General features: G+C 40.7%; 1 protein-coding gene across 1 annotated transcript; it reads left to right on the plus strand.

Moving 5' to 3' along the window:
- The first annotated feature begins 2,894 nt into the window (after window positions 1-2,894).
- Window positions 2,895-14,518, plus strand: LOC145915997 (sodium-dependent phosphate transporter 1-B-like). Its single transcript, XM_082978858.1, has 15 exons — window positions 2,895-3,316; window positions 4,025-4,179; window positions 5,092-5,251; window positions 5,631-5,771; window positions 6,080-6,165; window positions 6,712-6,808; window positions 7,174-7,305; window positions 8,291-8,373; window positions 9,780-9,882; window positions 11,344-11,381; window positions 11,709-11,777; window positions 12,142-12,299; window positions 12,799-12,984; window positions 13,328-13,412; window positions 13,626-14,518. Exons 1-15 carry the CDS (start codon window positions 3,271-3,273, stop codon window positions 13,779-13,781), a joined length of 1,695 nt encoding a protein of 564 aa, XP_082834984.1. The 5' UTR covers window positions 2,895-3,270; the 3' UTR covers window positions 13,782-14,518.
- Window positions 14,519-15,920: the final 1,402 nt, after the last annotated feature.

Below are 15,920 nucleotides of genomic sequence, written 5' to 3' on the forward strand. Positions count from 1 at the left end.
ATGCCAAAAGCTTTTTGCGATTGTAGACAATTCTGGAGGCAACAATCAACGCAATCTGAGTAATTAAAATTTTACAGTAAACCGTTTCAGTGTACTGCTGCTACTGACATTTTGTGTGACTTTTTCTTTCTTGTTTTCAACGCTTTTATCCGCGTTTCTGTTTGGACGCAGCTGATTAAGCGAGGAAGAAGCTCGCAAAATTAAAGTTTTTCTCAAAAAATCAGACATGTGACATTTGTTAGCCAAGTGTTTTCCGTATCAGCATAATAATATTGGAGTGTATTTAAATAAATTATCTTGTTAAAACCCGTTTGTTATTGCTTGTAAGTGAAAATTTTTGACTCTTCTTTCCCTTTCAGTGTGCCATGATTTTGACCAGACGAAAAATCAGATTTATTTGATAAAATTATTTCTTTAAAATAGAAAAATACCGAACAAAAATATGACAATCAAAGCATACAAATCCCTAAATCAAATTCTGTAACTTACAGCAACATACATATATGTAACTTATTACAAATTTATGCATCTTGTTTTATGGAGTTTCTGTCTGAACCAACGTTATCTGCTACCGTATGACACAACAATTTTATATAAAACAATATCTATGTTAACAAATTTGCGTGAAACAATAGGAAGAATAAAAATTAACACTAATTTTGACTCATGACAAATCTTGAAAAAATCACGCACACAAAAATCCCTTCACCGCCAGGTGGAACAAAAGAACAAAAGTTATATTTCGCTTAACGTTAGCATTCAAATTATTTTGTTGATTTAAGATCAGCGGTTGTGAGCGTGTAGAGATTAAAATATTAATTTTCTCCGAAACATCCGCATTCCAAGTATCGATTACCTTTTGCCACGCCTATGTAGGTGTAAACATACCGTAATCCCTGGTTGAATTTGTCAAGGCCTCCCTGTAATTGATTTCTATGCCATCGTTATTACTGCGAGGATTATTCAAGCATTGCAAAAAATCGGACAATACAATTCAGTGTTTATGCGCCTGATGCATTATCGTGTGACATAACCCTGAGGAAGTCTCGCCGGATGGTGGACGAGACGACGATTTCAGTAAAATACTTTCGAAACTTAAGTGCCAGAAGAGCAATTTCCATTAATTATTGTGCCTGACAGCAAAAAAATAGCAGATTACAATTACAACCTGCGACAGACCAACAACATACTGCAGTTTATTACGATTTGTTTATGAAATAGAATGTACGGATATGGCTTATTCATGTTTTTAGATCAAACCTCATTTGTTTTGTCGTTAATCATGTTTATCAATAGCTGATTTATTGTTCGTTCTTCCGGTGAAAAACAACAAATCAGAGGCCTTTATAAAAATGACCTAATTTTTTAACGTTCCGCTTGAATTTTGTGGATTTTGTTCCCAGTTCGTCAGCAATTTGTATAGTGTTTAAAATTTCCCCAAAAACTATCACAACAATTTGCATTTTTTTCAAAAATTCGCATAGCGTATGCTTATACGTGCCAACATAAAAAGATTCAGGCGGATTTAATGACCTCATAAACTTACATCGTAAAAAATCACAGGTGCCATTTGTATTTTCGCTGTAGCGACATGATTCTCTTTTGATATCGCAGAGCCCTAAATATCCGTTTGCTTCGAAAAATCCAGCATTGTCGCATAAATCCAGTCTAATCCCAAGCACTGTTTTATTTTAAAATTAAAATGAGGTTGAATTTGGGTTTCAGTGTCCGCAATCGAATTCACCACAAATACCCATAATATCCAGCACACAGTCAAGTATAGCAACTGGTCGATTTTAGTTGACTTAGTTGAGTGAACTGGCCATTCGTAAATCCATCATCAGATATAGTATACATGGTTTGTGACGACACAAACAAGAAACAGGCGATTGCTCTGCGTCGCTAATGACGCAACAATCAATCAACCTCGTGTGGCTGTGATATACGTACAAAAAGCTTCAGTAATTTTTACTTAATTCTGTTGGATTGTGTCAAACTATTGGGTTTTCTAAAGCGTTAGGTATGAAATATTGATTACCAGCCTACAGACGAACAAGTATGTTGTGGACTGTACGGCTGCCTGCCAGTTTTCGTGTTTCCGCTCCGTGATAAACGCACACACGAAACCATTGCTGTTTTTTGCCGCTCGACAGATAACCAGCGCAAAAACAAAACACGAAAAATTGTGGTTCGTGTTTCCTGTCATGTTTCGAAACGCGCCACAAACAACTTCAAGCTACAAAATATTCCGCGCCCGTGCTGTCGGACACTAAATCAATGTTGGCGCGCAAAAAAACACCACGTATGACTCACCCCCTTAAGTGACCGAGAAGTTTTGGGTTTGGTGGTTTAAAACAGGTCACACAGCACTGAAGTACAGGTTCAAACCATCACAAACAACATTTCTTTGGTTCCATGTATTTGAAGCACAATCACAAAAAAACTTACGTACAACTTTTCGGTTAACACTGAAACGTAACTGAAAGTTATATGACGGCTTTTGAATGTGACAAAGCTTTGGAAAGAGCTTTCTTATGTACAGCAATTTATCTCACAGAAATATGCTACGAAATGTTTGACTTTCGGTGTACAAATAAATCATGATATCATCGCAAAGCACTTCGTCGAACCATTATCTAAAGTCTGACCATGATAATTTACCTTGGAATTCATGGCATGGCGTTTAGGAAGACTGGCAACGCCCACCAAGGGCCCAGTTACAAAGGCGAAAAGCCTGGCCTGATACGGTAGGCGTGCTAGCCGCGTGAAAGAGGCATGGCGGGGGCACGTCATCACGTCTGTGACGACATAAAAACTGCTATAGTGACTAAGGAAGCGCCCAGAGACTAAAGTGGACAGCTGTTGCTGCTGGTACCTTTTTGTATGTCAGGACTGGGCCACAAACCACAACTTGTAGTTAAAGTAGTTGCGTTTCTAGGCTAGTCAGCAAGGTTTATTGGTCGTAGCTGAGTTGTAACCTTTTTAAACAGCATCGCTTGGGTTTATCCGGCCGCGGTAGCGGATCAATAAAAGTTTCCGGGCCTGGCGCAAGCAAATGCACGCGGGGAACTCATGGGTGTACAAATGGGCACGTCATGGCTTGATGACGTCAGGTGTTGTGCGCTGCAGGTCCAAAGCGTAGTTATATAGGCACTGTATTGGCATTTGCTGGGCATTTCTGTTGTACGAGTTTCAAGACGTTTTGAAGAAACTTTACAAGCCTTCATCCGTTTTTATATCTCAGTCGTTTGACCAGGAAGCAAAGCTACTATGGACGTCAGCACAGCCGCTACTCAGCTATGGAGCGCCTTTGAATGTGAGATTTTATCACATATTTTGTAATTTTAGGTTGTGAGTGTAAAAGTATATATTCTTTGATTGAACACTTTATAACCCACTATTTTGTATGTATGTGTGTATAATGTTACCATTTCCACGCTATTAGGTTCGGGTACCTACAGCACTTATATACGAAAGATGGCATTGTTCTACATTCTGTTTTAAGTAAAATTGTACGAAACAAGGTCGTCGGACGCAAAAACCTCGCGTTCACTTCCCCATCGCAGTGAACAGTAGAACATCCCGAACTCGGGTCGCTCCATTGACATCTGAGCGCCAAAATTTTCTGCGCGGGGAATTCGCGTTCGCGCTAGAGTAGCGCGCGCCTTTTTCCGAAGCCGGCGCGCAATTTCTTTATCCGCCGAACACGAGTTAGCGTGGGGGGCGTATCTGGATGCCGTGCTGTGATTGGCTAGATGCTTACTGTGGGTGTTTCGTGGGCGTTGGCTCCATGCGTTAGGCCGGGTGAGGTATGTGGAGCGTAACGACCACGAGGTCTAAGGACACAGAATCGGTCATTTACAACTTGACTGACTAAATTACTTCTTCCGCATCGGGCGTTGTGTTTCGTAAAGTTTAAACAAAAACTTTCGACAAAACTGGCTTAACAAGCTTCAATAAATCTCAGAACATTCTTCAAGAATTTAACCAATCAACAATTGACCTTACATTGTTCTACATTCAGCAACCACGGCAGTTCCATGGGACAACCAACCTTTAGTCTGGATCCTGGTGGTCGGATTCATCGTCGCCTTCATTCTTTCATTTGCTGTCGGTGCCAACGACGTGGCCAACAGTTTCGGGACCACGGTCGGAGCAAAAGTACTCACCCTTAAACAGGTAAGTGAAAGCGTGGCCGGACGAGTGCCAAATCCTAGTAGTTCGGGTTACAGCTCTTTTATCGCGCGTTGGATTGTTGCGCAATAATTCGAGTTAACTAAGTGGTTTCGAAAGTCGTAACTTGCGCAATAACGACCCTGTGCACGCATTGTGCGTTGGGCCGCACATGAAGGGCACACGATATCCGCAACGATGTGTTCTTTGTCCCAATGACACAGGCACGCCGCGAGCCCGTGCCTTTCCAAGTGGTTGCATCATCAATTGTGACGTCACACAATTGTATCCGTAGTTTTAAGGAAGTCGTTGAAAGCTGTTGTCCCTTGAGGCGACGTCGCGCGATTAATAATTCCGATCCTCGGCCAAAGGCAAATAAGAATGCAAACAGAAAAATATATCAACCGCATGTTCAGTCACAACTTTTGGACAGTCAAAAAATATTTTTTAAATAAATTATGCTGTAGGTATTTTGCTGCCATAGAGTGGCTTGCCTTTTGTTTGTCTGATTTTTTTTCGAATAAATACCGTTTTTTTTCGAATAAATACCGTTTTTTTTCGAATAAATACCGTTTTTTTCGAATAAATACCGTTTTTTTCGAATAAATACCGTTTTTTTTTCGAATAAATACCGTTTTTTTTCGAATAAATACCGTTTTTTTCGAATAAATATCGTTTTTCTTTCGAATAAGTACCGTTTTTTTTTTCGAATAAGTACCGTTTTTTTTCGAATAAATACGGTTTTTCTTTTGAATAAATTACTAATCCCGCCGAATGATTGTCTGCAACAAACAACGTCAGCAGCGGTTTTAAGTTGAACCGCGCCCAGGAGCCGATATTGGCCCAATTGAAACTTAACGACGACAAAACGCTTTGTCGCCTTTCCCCCCATGTAATGACGCCCTCGTGTGGCCACAGGCGTGCATCCTTGCAACGATATTCGAAACGGCCGGTGCAGTTCTACTCGGTGCCAAAGTTGGGGAGACGATAAGGAAGGGAATCACTGACGTTTCTGTCTACGATGACGTCGAGAACGGCGCCGAACTCCTGATGTTGGGGGAGCTTAGCGCCATGTTTGGTAGGAATTCTGCGCCTACTGCATGCGCAAAATTTTGGTCACTTTGGATTGTGCCACAGAACGCGCGCGCGAAAATAACCCAAAAAAACAATCAATCGTTTTATGCCAGTGTACAGAATGCATGCACTGAGCAAAAAAAACGATAAAAGAGGGTTAATGTATACTAAGTATTATCGAAAACATCTCACAGCATAAAAAAACAAGAGGTTGGCTTATACTTTGTTATGTTTGGTATTTTCCATTAATAATTTCCGAACAACGGAAATTCCCCCCTACTCATTTCACGTAAACCGGAAAACGCCAACGTCACAGTTGCCTATAGCAACAAGCACCTTCCTTCCCATTTCCAGAGTAACGCGGAAAATATTGTTTTTCACAGGAGCCGCAGTTTGGCAACTTATCGCTACTCTCTTCAAACTTCCGGTTTCGGGCACGCACAGCATTGTGGGTGCTTGTATCGGCTTCTCATTGGTCGCCGTAGGCACTCTTGGTATCAATTGGGTGAAGTTGGGCCTTATTGGTGGGTGTTTCTTTTTTAAACATTTATTCATCAATTCCATTAACTTTGCAATGCCAACAGTGCGATCAAATGATCCATAAAAACCACAAGTGGAAATAATTTACAGTTCAATCTGGGTTTTGATATATTCAATACCTCACTATAAATTCATTTCGTACTCGTATGTTTTGTGAGTTAAAAGCCACCAGACCAACTTCATTTTTACCACTAATTGACCTTGTTTTGAGGAAATCGTCCCGTGTACGAATGTACGGTTGCTGAAGCTTTTGTAAACTTTTCACTTAAAACTGCAACTTTTTATTTTTCAGTGGCAAGTTGGTTCATCTCTCCGGTTGTATCAGGTCTGATGGCGATCGGTCTTTTCGTTGTCGTCGACCGTTTGGTTCTGAGACGGGTGAGTTTATGTGTGACGTCATGCGCGCTGCATTTCTCTGCAAAACAACCAGTTGCATCGCGCGTCGCTCGTGTTCGTAGCTGAGTTTTACTCGCGTCGATTTGTTATCAAACATTCCCCGTGCAAAGTCCATGACACAGAAGTATTAGTGAGCAAATATTTGGCAGAGAATAATTCCCCGGTCCCTGTTTTTGGTCAAGAGTTTCTGCAAACAAAACTTTTTCCTTTTTGGATTTGGAAAAATAGCAGGTTGTCTCAATTGTCTTCTTAAACAAAACATCACCACTGAATAGATTCATTTCCTGCAGAAAGATATAATGTAATGTTTAAATTATTCGAGACATTTTAGTGCGGTTAAAAGTCGTTGGTGTTGCGCTCTAAAATACCATATGGCTAATTCATAATCCCTGACCCTTAGAATATGTTATGCAGCGCGGGGTCACTATAGGGCGTTTTGGAGGTTATTCTCCCGGTAAAGTTATTGGTGCGAGTCCAACTCGCTGTAACATAAGGACATGTTTAATACGATGTTTGTGTTTTGCGCAGGAAAATCCCCTAAAAACCGGTCTTCTATTTCTTCCTGTCTTCTACAGCCTCACCATCGGCATCAACTTCTTCTCTATCATGTTTTCAGGCGCACCACGTGAGTAGCACGGTTCTAATTAATAGGATAAAATATGATAACAAGTTTTCTCCCCTGGGAAGGGCTATTGGTGTTCCGGGGCATATATAATGTTGTGTTTTTTTTAACTTGAAAACAAAAAACACATCAGATACTGTTATACAATAAAATGACATTTGACCCAACCTTGCTGGTTACAGACCAGAAGACCATCCTTTGGCGCTAAATTTAAACCAACATCTGTGATGTTATTTCATAACCACACCGGGATTTGAACCCTGAGCAACCTGGTCACGAATCCCGATAAGGTTTTTGTTCGGGGTATACAACGGTTGGGCGCTTGACCGATGCAGCCAGTATTATATTTGATGTTTAAATTTTTACAGTTCTTGGTTTCGACAAGCTCCCCCTGTGGGCAGTGTTCGTCATCACCATCGTGGCGACTCTTCTCACAGCGCTACTCGTTCAAATCTTTGCCGTGCCGCGGATTCGCCGGAAGGCTATAGAGAAAAAGGACGGTGAGATTTGTATTTCATACGTAGGAGCAATCCTGTGAACAAATAACTTTCAGATGTAACTATTGCTCTTTTCATTTAATAAAAGCTTGCGGTTTTATATACTTTCAACCAAAACAACACAGCTCATCTATCCATTTACTGATCGGTGGTATCGTTAGATTCAGTTCGTTTGTATTGAAACGATAAAACTAGTGGAACTCTGTTATCTTCATTGTGTCCTCGGTTCTCACGTAGTTGCGTCTTTGTGTCCGTTTCTGGTCGATTACATCCCGATTTTATATATTGTTGAATGTAAAAGCTAAACGACCAGTGGTGCAAGTTTCACTGTTTATTGTAAAGGAAGCCCAACAATGCGTCGTAACTTTGAGTATCTCGCGTTCGGTAGTTACTGCCTTTGTCCACTTAATTGTAATGACGGCAACAAACGCCATAGTAAAAGTTACCGCACGGGTTTGTTATCTTGCCTCTTTCTAAGCTAGAACAAATGCCTCATGCAAACCCTTTAACAATGGCTGGTTACACTTTAGAAGGTTGGAACGCCTCCAAATAAGTCGTACTGGGCGTCGTTAGTCAAGAATGGTCAATGATTACCCGACACTTCACGATCTTGTGGTTTGCGGACGCACACGCAGATAGCGCGTGTCACATGCGTGTGAATCTGTACTTTCACATCTAATCCGATTTGGCAAGTCTGATATATAGATGGAAGAAATGGAGTATTTGATATAGGGTTGTTGCTTCTTCTCTGGTTATATTTCATCAACAAAAAAGTCCCATGTTATGTTCACGACAATCTTTCACAGTTATATAGGACCTTGAAATTCATTTTGAGATTTGAGATATGAAAAGCTTACAAACTGGTTAATACCGATCTAATGTAATACATATTTTCAAGGGCGTTAAATACTGTGTGCGGTAACGCTTAAGTTTTCAGTGTCACACTGCCCACATTTAATGAAATCATTTGTCTTATTTCTGCATTCAGAAGCGGAGAAGACGAACCACACAGAAATGAGATTTGTTCCTTGCGACTCCGGCTACGACACACCACGTGACAAAAACACATCGGTAAGTCTACACGGTGACCTCCAAACGACCTTGGTCCCTGGTATTGCACTTTTGCACCCAGGTTTTTAATACTGTACTCCCCTTGTATTTGCCGACACCCATTTATGCCAGCTGTTGGCCTGGTGTTAGGATGTGTAAATATAACCGCTTGTTTTATTGCATTGCAATCGGTTTGATATATTAAACACAACGGCCACAATTCGTCCGGACTTTGAGTCATTTATTACGGTTTAGTGACATGTGATGTAACTACGTTCCTTAGCAACCCGCTCCACACGTGACTGTAGTTAGATAGTTGCAAGGGCTAATTAAAAGTTTAAAAACTCAAAAATCCTTTGGAATAATTGAAACAGTTTTGTACGGTGCCTAAAAAAAAAATAGTTGGTGTCAAATAATTTTTGTTCACCAAAAAAATTTCACCACAGTTACATGTTACTGGGAATCATGAATTGCCGAATCAACATTGAAACTACTGTAGTTGGATAATGCCTCGTTGGGTGTGCTCGTAAATTTCACTGCAACGCAAACGTCGGATTGTGGGTTCATTTTAACGATTTTCCATTTATTGCTTGGTCCGCACTGGGTTGAGTTGTGGCTGAGTTGTTATTGTGCGCATACCACAAACATGTTTGCTTCAATCACTCCAAACAGTTTCCCACACTACCCAATTTCCAGGTCAAGGGTTGCCAAACAATACATGCCCGAAGCCTAACTTTCAGAAGAAGAAAAACTAAAATACAAGAAATGCCACAAGAAATTACTTAACTTCACGCAATATAATAGACATTTACGTAGCATAACCAAACGTCAAACGTATGACAAAATCTGCCAGAAATTTCCAAATGCAAAGCCAAACTGATGAAAATCAAGGCCTGATTAACGAAATTCTGTCAATGTAGCAACCATGTCAATTGGCATGGATTTCAAAACTGCGGTGTCCTGCTTGCGTCATAAAAACTGTCTGTGACGTAAGAAGCAGACTTGTTATCGATAAACAGGCGTCGATAAAACAGTTTTCGTTCGTTCTTGGCTGACCTTTCTTACGTAGTTAGGTCAAGTCAGGGATTTGAAATTCGCCCAGTCAGAGTTTGTTTTCGACATTTTCTGTGGTATGCATTGACACTAGATACCTACATTAGGAAACGGATATTTGTGATACAGCACCTCGTTAGCCGAAACTATTCTGCTGTTGGAACTTTATCCTTTCTATATATGACATGGAATCGTTGTAATTGTATTAAGTTTTACATATTCTTGGTGTGAAAAATAGATTTTACATGGAATTTTTTAACGCCCACAACCAGTGGTTCCTCATACATTACCTGTTTGTTTAGGGCGTGTCTGCCTTGCTGCCCACTGTTGTTTATCAGACTTTGATTAATTTTGTGATTTGTTTGCCGTCGCAGGCAAACGAAACCGCCATTGCCAAGTCCCTGGTAAACAAAGTCGACGACCTTGCTGAAAAAGCTGATGATGATTTCCGGGTCAGCGACGAATCCCTGCAAAAAGGTGGCTGAAATATTTATTGAAATAATTCTTAGTGACCAGGGGAGTCTTTGATATCAGTTGACCAAAATGAACGACCGTTAAAACCGCCGTAACTCTATATTAAAACTTTTTAAAGTATGGATTTCCAATTAGCGTTAGTTTCTTTGCGTTTGGGAACGACATGTGCAATAGTATGTCACATATGGGGGTTATGCTACCTCATGAGCTTTGAATAATTCTAGAGAGGTACAATGTCCAACTTACCATTGTGACGTCTCCTCGCTCACGTTTGCAGCAAGACTGGGTCCAAGTCCACTTGGCAGCTGCTTTTTTTTATGTATGTTTCGAATCTACTTTGCTTAAGTGCACAGCAAACCGTAGTTGTGGAAACAAAACACCAGGGCAAACACGCTTTTGCGACAAGTTGGGGAAACATGTTTAACCTTGGGTATTATCAGGTTGAACCTTGGCTTTTGGTAATTGCGCAAAGTCAAGGTCAAAAAACACAAACCGTTTAATCAAACTTAACGCCTTTGCTATCAGAGGTGTCGCAAATACCTTTATCGTGTTTGTAAAGTACACCAAATATGAAGATAAGTGGCAAGGCAAACACTCTACATTGATAAAATAACGAAACGATAAGCTGTAACAGAAACTTGTGAACGATCCAATGAGCAATGTGTTAATATGCTATAAGGGCGTGGTTGGCTGTTGTAGCGTTCGGGATGTTTGCTATATTAGCACCAGGGAGCATTTTATGACTTCCATGTAGCGAATGTACGTTGTTGTCGTGCATTTAAAACTGTCCACAAAACTGCCCGAAGAACAACCGCACGTAAACACCGCATAAACGTTTCCTCAAAACAGTTCGGTCAGCTCACGTAACGGAACACGTCATTAGGTGAGCATACTCCGTTCATGCGTATAGCGACTGATCTGCGCGGTTAAAGGTGAAAGTCTTTCTCAGTATTATGGTGGCGTGTTTGTCTGGATGTAATTCCAGATGGTTTGCAAACATTTGCGATGTAAACGGAAATCGTCGTTGAAATGAACGTTCTGACGCCCGATCCCGACTGTGGAAGCCTGTATGGACAAATGATTAAAGTTGTAACCGATGTTGTTTGAAACACGAGTTCCTGTCATTAATTACGTCCCACTAAGCGAGTAATATTCGGCGCAATTTTGCCCACTTTGTAACGCGAGGTATTTGTGCTCGTGGCTGCTTCCAAGTTGTTGCTTCGCAAATAACGACGCCCTACACGATTGGTATGGGAATTTGCATTGCTCTGTGTGGTAATGAAGGCTATTTAAGCTTGGTCCGCACACAAAAGCATGAAATAATGAGTGGGGTGATATATTGTGGAGGTCGAACACACAACATGGTTGCCATGGATTCAAGGTCAACGATCCCATGACCCTGCAAACTTTTTCGCTGATGTTCGTTCTTGGAAGTTTTTGTTTAACTCTGTTTTATCTTTTCAGATGAGAAATCTGCGAGCTCACAGACGCCAGTCGACGAGGTAGGGAACGTTTTCACACTGTTCTACTCTCTTTCTCCACCTAGTGTCCTTGCATACCACAGTTTCGCGTATTGATCGAATAAGAGTTTGCTTGTTTGTAACGATAAACTTTTAACAATAATGAAGAATCAATATAATGTCACCAGTCCCATGCATAACTTCGTAACCTTGCGGTTTAACAATGGTTTGTTGTTTCAACTGTGTTTAAAGACATTAAAAATGAGCATATTTCCAAGAAAAATGCTAAGTTTTAGCATTCAAAAACTGTTGTTTTAACATCAAATCTTGGGCCAAACTCTTTCAACAAAATTATTTGTGTTATTAAAGGATCAGTGGCAGAGAGAAGACAGTCGATGCGAATTGATCAAGCATGACGTGGAGAAACAATCGGAAAAGGTCGGTATATTATCTCAGGGTCGCGAGTTTGAACCTCACTGGGAGCGATCAAGTTTGTGTTTAATTCTATGCTATGATGTGCGGATGTGACCACATTGCCACTATGACGTTTCCGCCTGACCAAATACCATGTTCGAGTTGACTCACAAGAGCACAACTGAACTCTGTACATAATCCGAACCTTCCTAAATCAGTGTTTCACTGTCGCCGGTTCGCGCTAATCCTTTTACCCCAAGTTAATATTCTTTTGCATTCAATAGATTTGTGAAAAATGTAATAAACAGAAAATAGCAACGAAACAATTTACTGTCGCATGAAGCTGCGCAGATGAGACCTCAAACTCAAAATTAAAAACATTTTGCAGAAGGAAAAGAGCAAGAAAGATAAGGAGGCGAAAGAAACGGACGATGATGAGGAGGAAGAGGAAGAATTGGAAGCGCCGGAAGTTAAAGAACTTTTTTCCTCCCTTCAAGTTCTGACAGCTTGTTTCGCCAGCTTCGCCCATGGTGGAAATGATGTCAGGTAAAAAACTAATTGAGGATCTGGTTTGTTTTGAGGTTGGGATAAAACGGGTTTTTGTGAAATCCACAATTGTAATTAATTCGTTACTGTTAGTGCATGGCATATCAATAATTTAAAAAGGCTCCTCTGGGGGAAGTATGTTTGATTCTATCGATTTTTCGATTCTTATACGAAACCTTCATCTGGATATAAAAAACTCTTGGTTCCAAATTTTCGGTGCCGCCGGGGTTCGAACCCGGGATATCCTGGTTCACGATTCTCGGTTAGGTATATTTTTGTGTGGATGGGAATGGGGAGTTTTTGGACAGTTAAACATTTTATACTTGGATGCAAAATACTTCTTTAACAGCACTCTATCTTAAATAAGCAAGCCAAAGTTAAGGATGATGATGGCCAAAGTTAAGTGCTGGAAACAGTTTCCTTTCATAAATATGCAGGTTCTTAACATTGGCGTCTTACTTAAGATAAACTTTCACCAATTCAATTGTATTCTATACAGCAACGCCATTGGTCCCTTGATCGCCCTCTGGATCGTCTTCTGGTCTGGTGAAGTCGTTCAGAAAGCCTTCACCCCGTGGTATTTGCTCATATATGGAGGCCTGGGTATTTGCGTCGGTCTGTGGATCCTTGGAAGGAGAGTGATCCAAACGATCGGATCCGACCTGACCAAAGTCACTCCTTCCCGGTAAGATTTCACCCACTTTGCGGTCGTGTTTCTCACGATCCGTTGTTTTGCAACTCGCTCTGTGGTTGCCGGTTTCGCGGTAGTTGCAACCTTGCAGGCAAAACCTGTGCGAAAGTTTTTTGTGGCGTTTTTTACCTCGTTTCTTGGAAGCAAAAGTGCAATGCTCGGCTTGCAGGTCATATGGTGGGAATCGTACATATTTATACTCGGGTCGAGACTAGTCGAATTTTTGTTAAATTTGAATCACTTGTCGCTCCGGTGTGTTTCATGACGTATCTTGACCTTGGCGTAATGAAGGTCGAATTGATCTTCCAGCTTTTCAAATTCGTCCTTTTGATTTCAGTGGATTCTGCATTGAACTCATGACCGCTATCACCGTTCTCATTGCCTCCAACATTGGACTTCCCGTTTCGACCACGCACTGCAAGGTGAGAACAAGTTATATCGGTTTGATCGCAGTATTTTCACCAGCGGCAAGCAACAACTTATTATTGAAAGTCTGACGTGTGGTTATTATTACTAAACACTTTCAACCTGGTCTTAAAAACGTTTCCATAACTAATTTAAGTAAAAAATACTTGTCTTCATCAATAAAAAATAAACAATAAAAGGAAAAGTTGTAATGAGGGTTTGTCGCACAGGTTGGTGCTGTTGTATCTATCGGCTGGTGGCGCTCAAGAGCAGCGGTGGATTGGTCACTGGCCCGAAACATCGGTGTTGCCTGGTTTGTTACAGTGCCCGTATCAGGACTCCTCAGCGCTGGCGCTATGTGGTTCCTAATGACGGTGGCGCTATAACGTAACAAAAGAACGCCGCTTCGTTAGCACCCCCCTTCCTATCCCTTGTGAAAAAAAACTTTAACCGCTACCCGTGTTGTGGCCATAGGTTTTCGTGCTTCTTTATTTTTTTACAGTTGAAATTTTGTGTTTGGTCGCGGTTTCTTTACTTGACTTTTTTGCTTGTGTGGATTTGCTTAGTTTTTTTGTTTTGAACCTCTCTCTCATTCTATGCTCTGATTCCTCGTTTCAAAATGGAAAAAACCTGTAAGTAGTTCCAATTGTTCTCATTGTCTCCTTGCCGTCGCCATGGTAAACATAAACAAAATGTTGCGTAATTGCTTCAAAATAATTTCTCGTGTAAAAATATCTCAAATTTTTCGCTGCTTCATATTTTTTACGTCCATCGACAGCCATGGGCTTCTATTAGTTGATAAATGTTCTTGTAATTTTTGGTTAAATGGTCCACAATGCTGCATTCACACATGCATGTGTTGGACTCCACCTCCTGGTTGCTATGAATTGATGGAAATACACGGAATAGATGCAATCTCCATGACCATTGTAGAAAGCTTCACCTTCGTGTGAAATGGAATTAAATTCTCATGTCCTTCAACAATAGAACTTCATATCTTGTTTCCGTTTAGTTTTTGTCGCCAGTCTGCAAATTTTCCCTTTTGTTTTGTGCTGCAATCAAGACTTCAACATGTCGGGTCATCATGTAAGCGACGAACAAAAATAAAAGATTTCGCAATAAGTTTCCGATTGTTTTGTGCATAAAGCAGGGAGAAATGAGCCTTTGCTTGGAATATATGAACTCAACTTGATCTTCACTGAATTCGCTTCATCATTCAGCATACCCTACTTTCTGCAACACAAACCTAGCTTACAGCGATTAACTGTGATTACTACAATGATTAAATGCTGACACGCCCGGGCTCGCCACCTAACACAGGATATCCTGACCACGAATTCCGATCAGGTTTTCTTTTACGTATTTTTGTCCGCCGCTTAACCAATATGCTGCAAATCACCCGCCTCCTAATGTCATATTGTCTCAACCCATCACCTCCCAGTGCGACTGGCTGCGATCCTGCGGCAGATTGTGATTCTCCTCGAGCAAGGATATGCTGGTCACGAATACCGATCTGGTTTTCTTTTACGTATATAGATCGGACGCTTGAAACCTGTTATCTAATTAAGTGTGTTGAGTCCCAGTAATCACCAGGACCCATGATAGCAAATTAGTAAGTAACGAACATAAAAACGGTTAAAATTGTGACATAATATGACCTTAACTTACGAAATTATTTTTCAGTGTAAATAAGATCTTATAACATTGTAAATTTGAATGTGAAACTGTGACCTGTGTCACTCACAACAAGCGGCGTCGGAAAAAAATGATTTTGCGAAGAAAATATAAATATTGAACACAGTTACACGTCATAGTTGTTTGTGACGTAACAATTGCTCGGTCATCGAAAATGTAGAAATCTTTGTGTGGCCAGAAAAGTGTTTATCAGCAACTGTCGTGGCGGGGGGGGGGACATCAATCGTTGTGCCTGTGACGTCAACGCAATGTTTTTTGCCAAAAAGACGGTACAAAAACCACACATGCATTTGTAAATGCGAGTAACGCAATATAACTGCAACGACCTGATTCAATACTTTGCAAAATAAGGAACAGCACTTTTTCGACTTGTAAAAACACAATAATGAAACAATTTTGCATCAGATATATCAACACATCACAAAATGCACAATACTCTGCAATATAAAACTTTTGACCTGGGATTGACTGAGCGTACGAAGTTTTTTATCATTTCAATTAGTCTGTTCCACTCCCGGGTGGTGACTAGTTTAATAGTAGGCGAAACAACGATGAATCAAAAGTATACGTTTGTGTCAGAAGGACAGATTAATTGAATACAATATGACTGGCAGCAACAAAATGCTTTTCCATTCGATTGGCACTGGGTATAAAATGGCCAAAAAAAATCCTACGTCACATTGAAATTGTTACGTCTCCATAGCGCCATCGGTCGGTTATTCCGTTATTCCGTTTTGTCTCTCGATTTTCTTTGGTTAAATACTTTGCGGATGCCGATCACCAGGACAGCTGCAAATACCAAACTCGACCCGACGATACTCAGAGTGTCA

The sequence above is a fragment of the Ascidia mentula genome, chromosome 1 (genome assembly GCF_947561715.1).
Source record: "Ascidia mentula chromosome 1, kaAscMent1.1, whole genome shotgun sequence".
Lineage (NCBI taxonomy): Eukaryota > Metazoa > Chordata > Ascidiacea > Phlebobranchia > Ascidiidae > Ascidia > Ascidia mentula.

What these genes read in the sequence shown, in the direction of transcription:
- LOC145915997 (XM_082978858.1), top strand. Translation starts at nt 3,271, where the DNA reads ATGGACGTCAGCACAGCCGCTACTCAGCTATGGAGCGCCTTTGAAT. An exon ending in ACCGTTTGGTTCTGAGACGG is followed by an intron (nt 6,166 to 6,711) that starts GTGAGTTTATGT and finishes TGTTTTGCGCAG; the next exon opens with GAAAATCCCCTAAAAACCGG. An exon ending in CGACGAATCCCTGCAAAAAG is followed by an intron (nt 9,883 to 11,343) that starts GTGGCTGAAATA and finishes TTATCTTTTCAG; the next exon opens with ATGAGAAATCTGCGAGCTCA.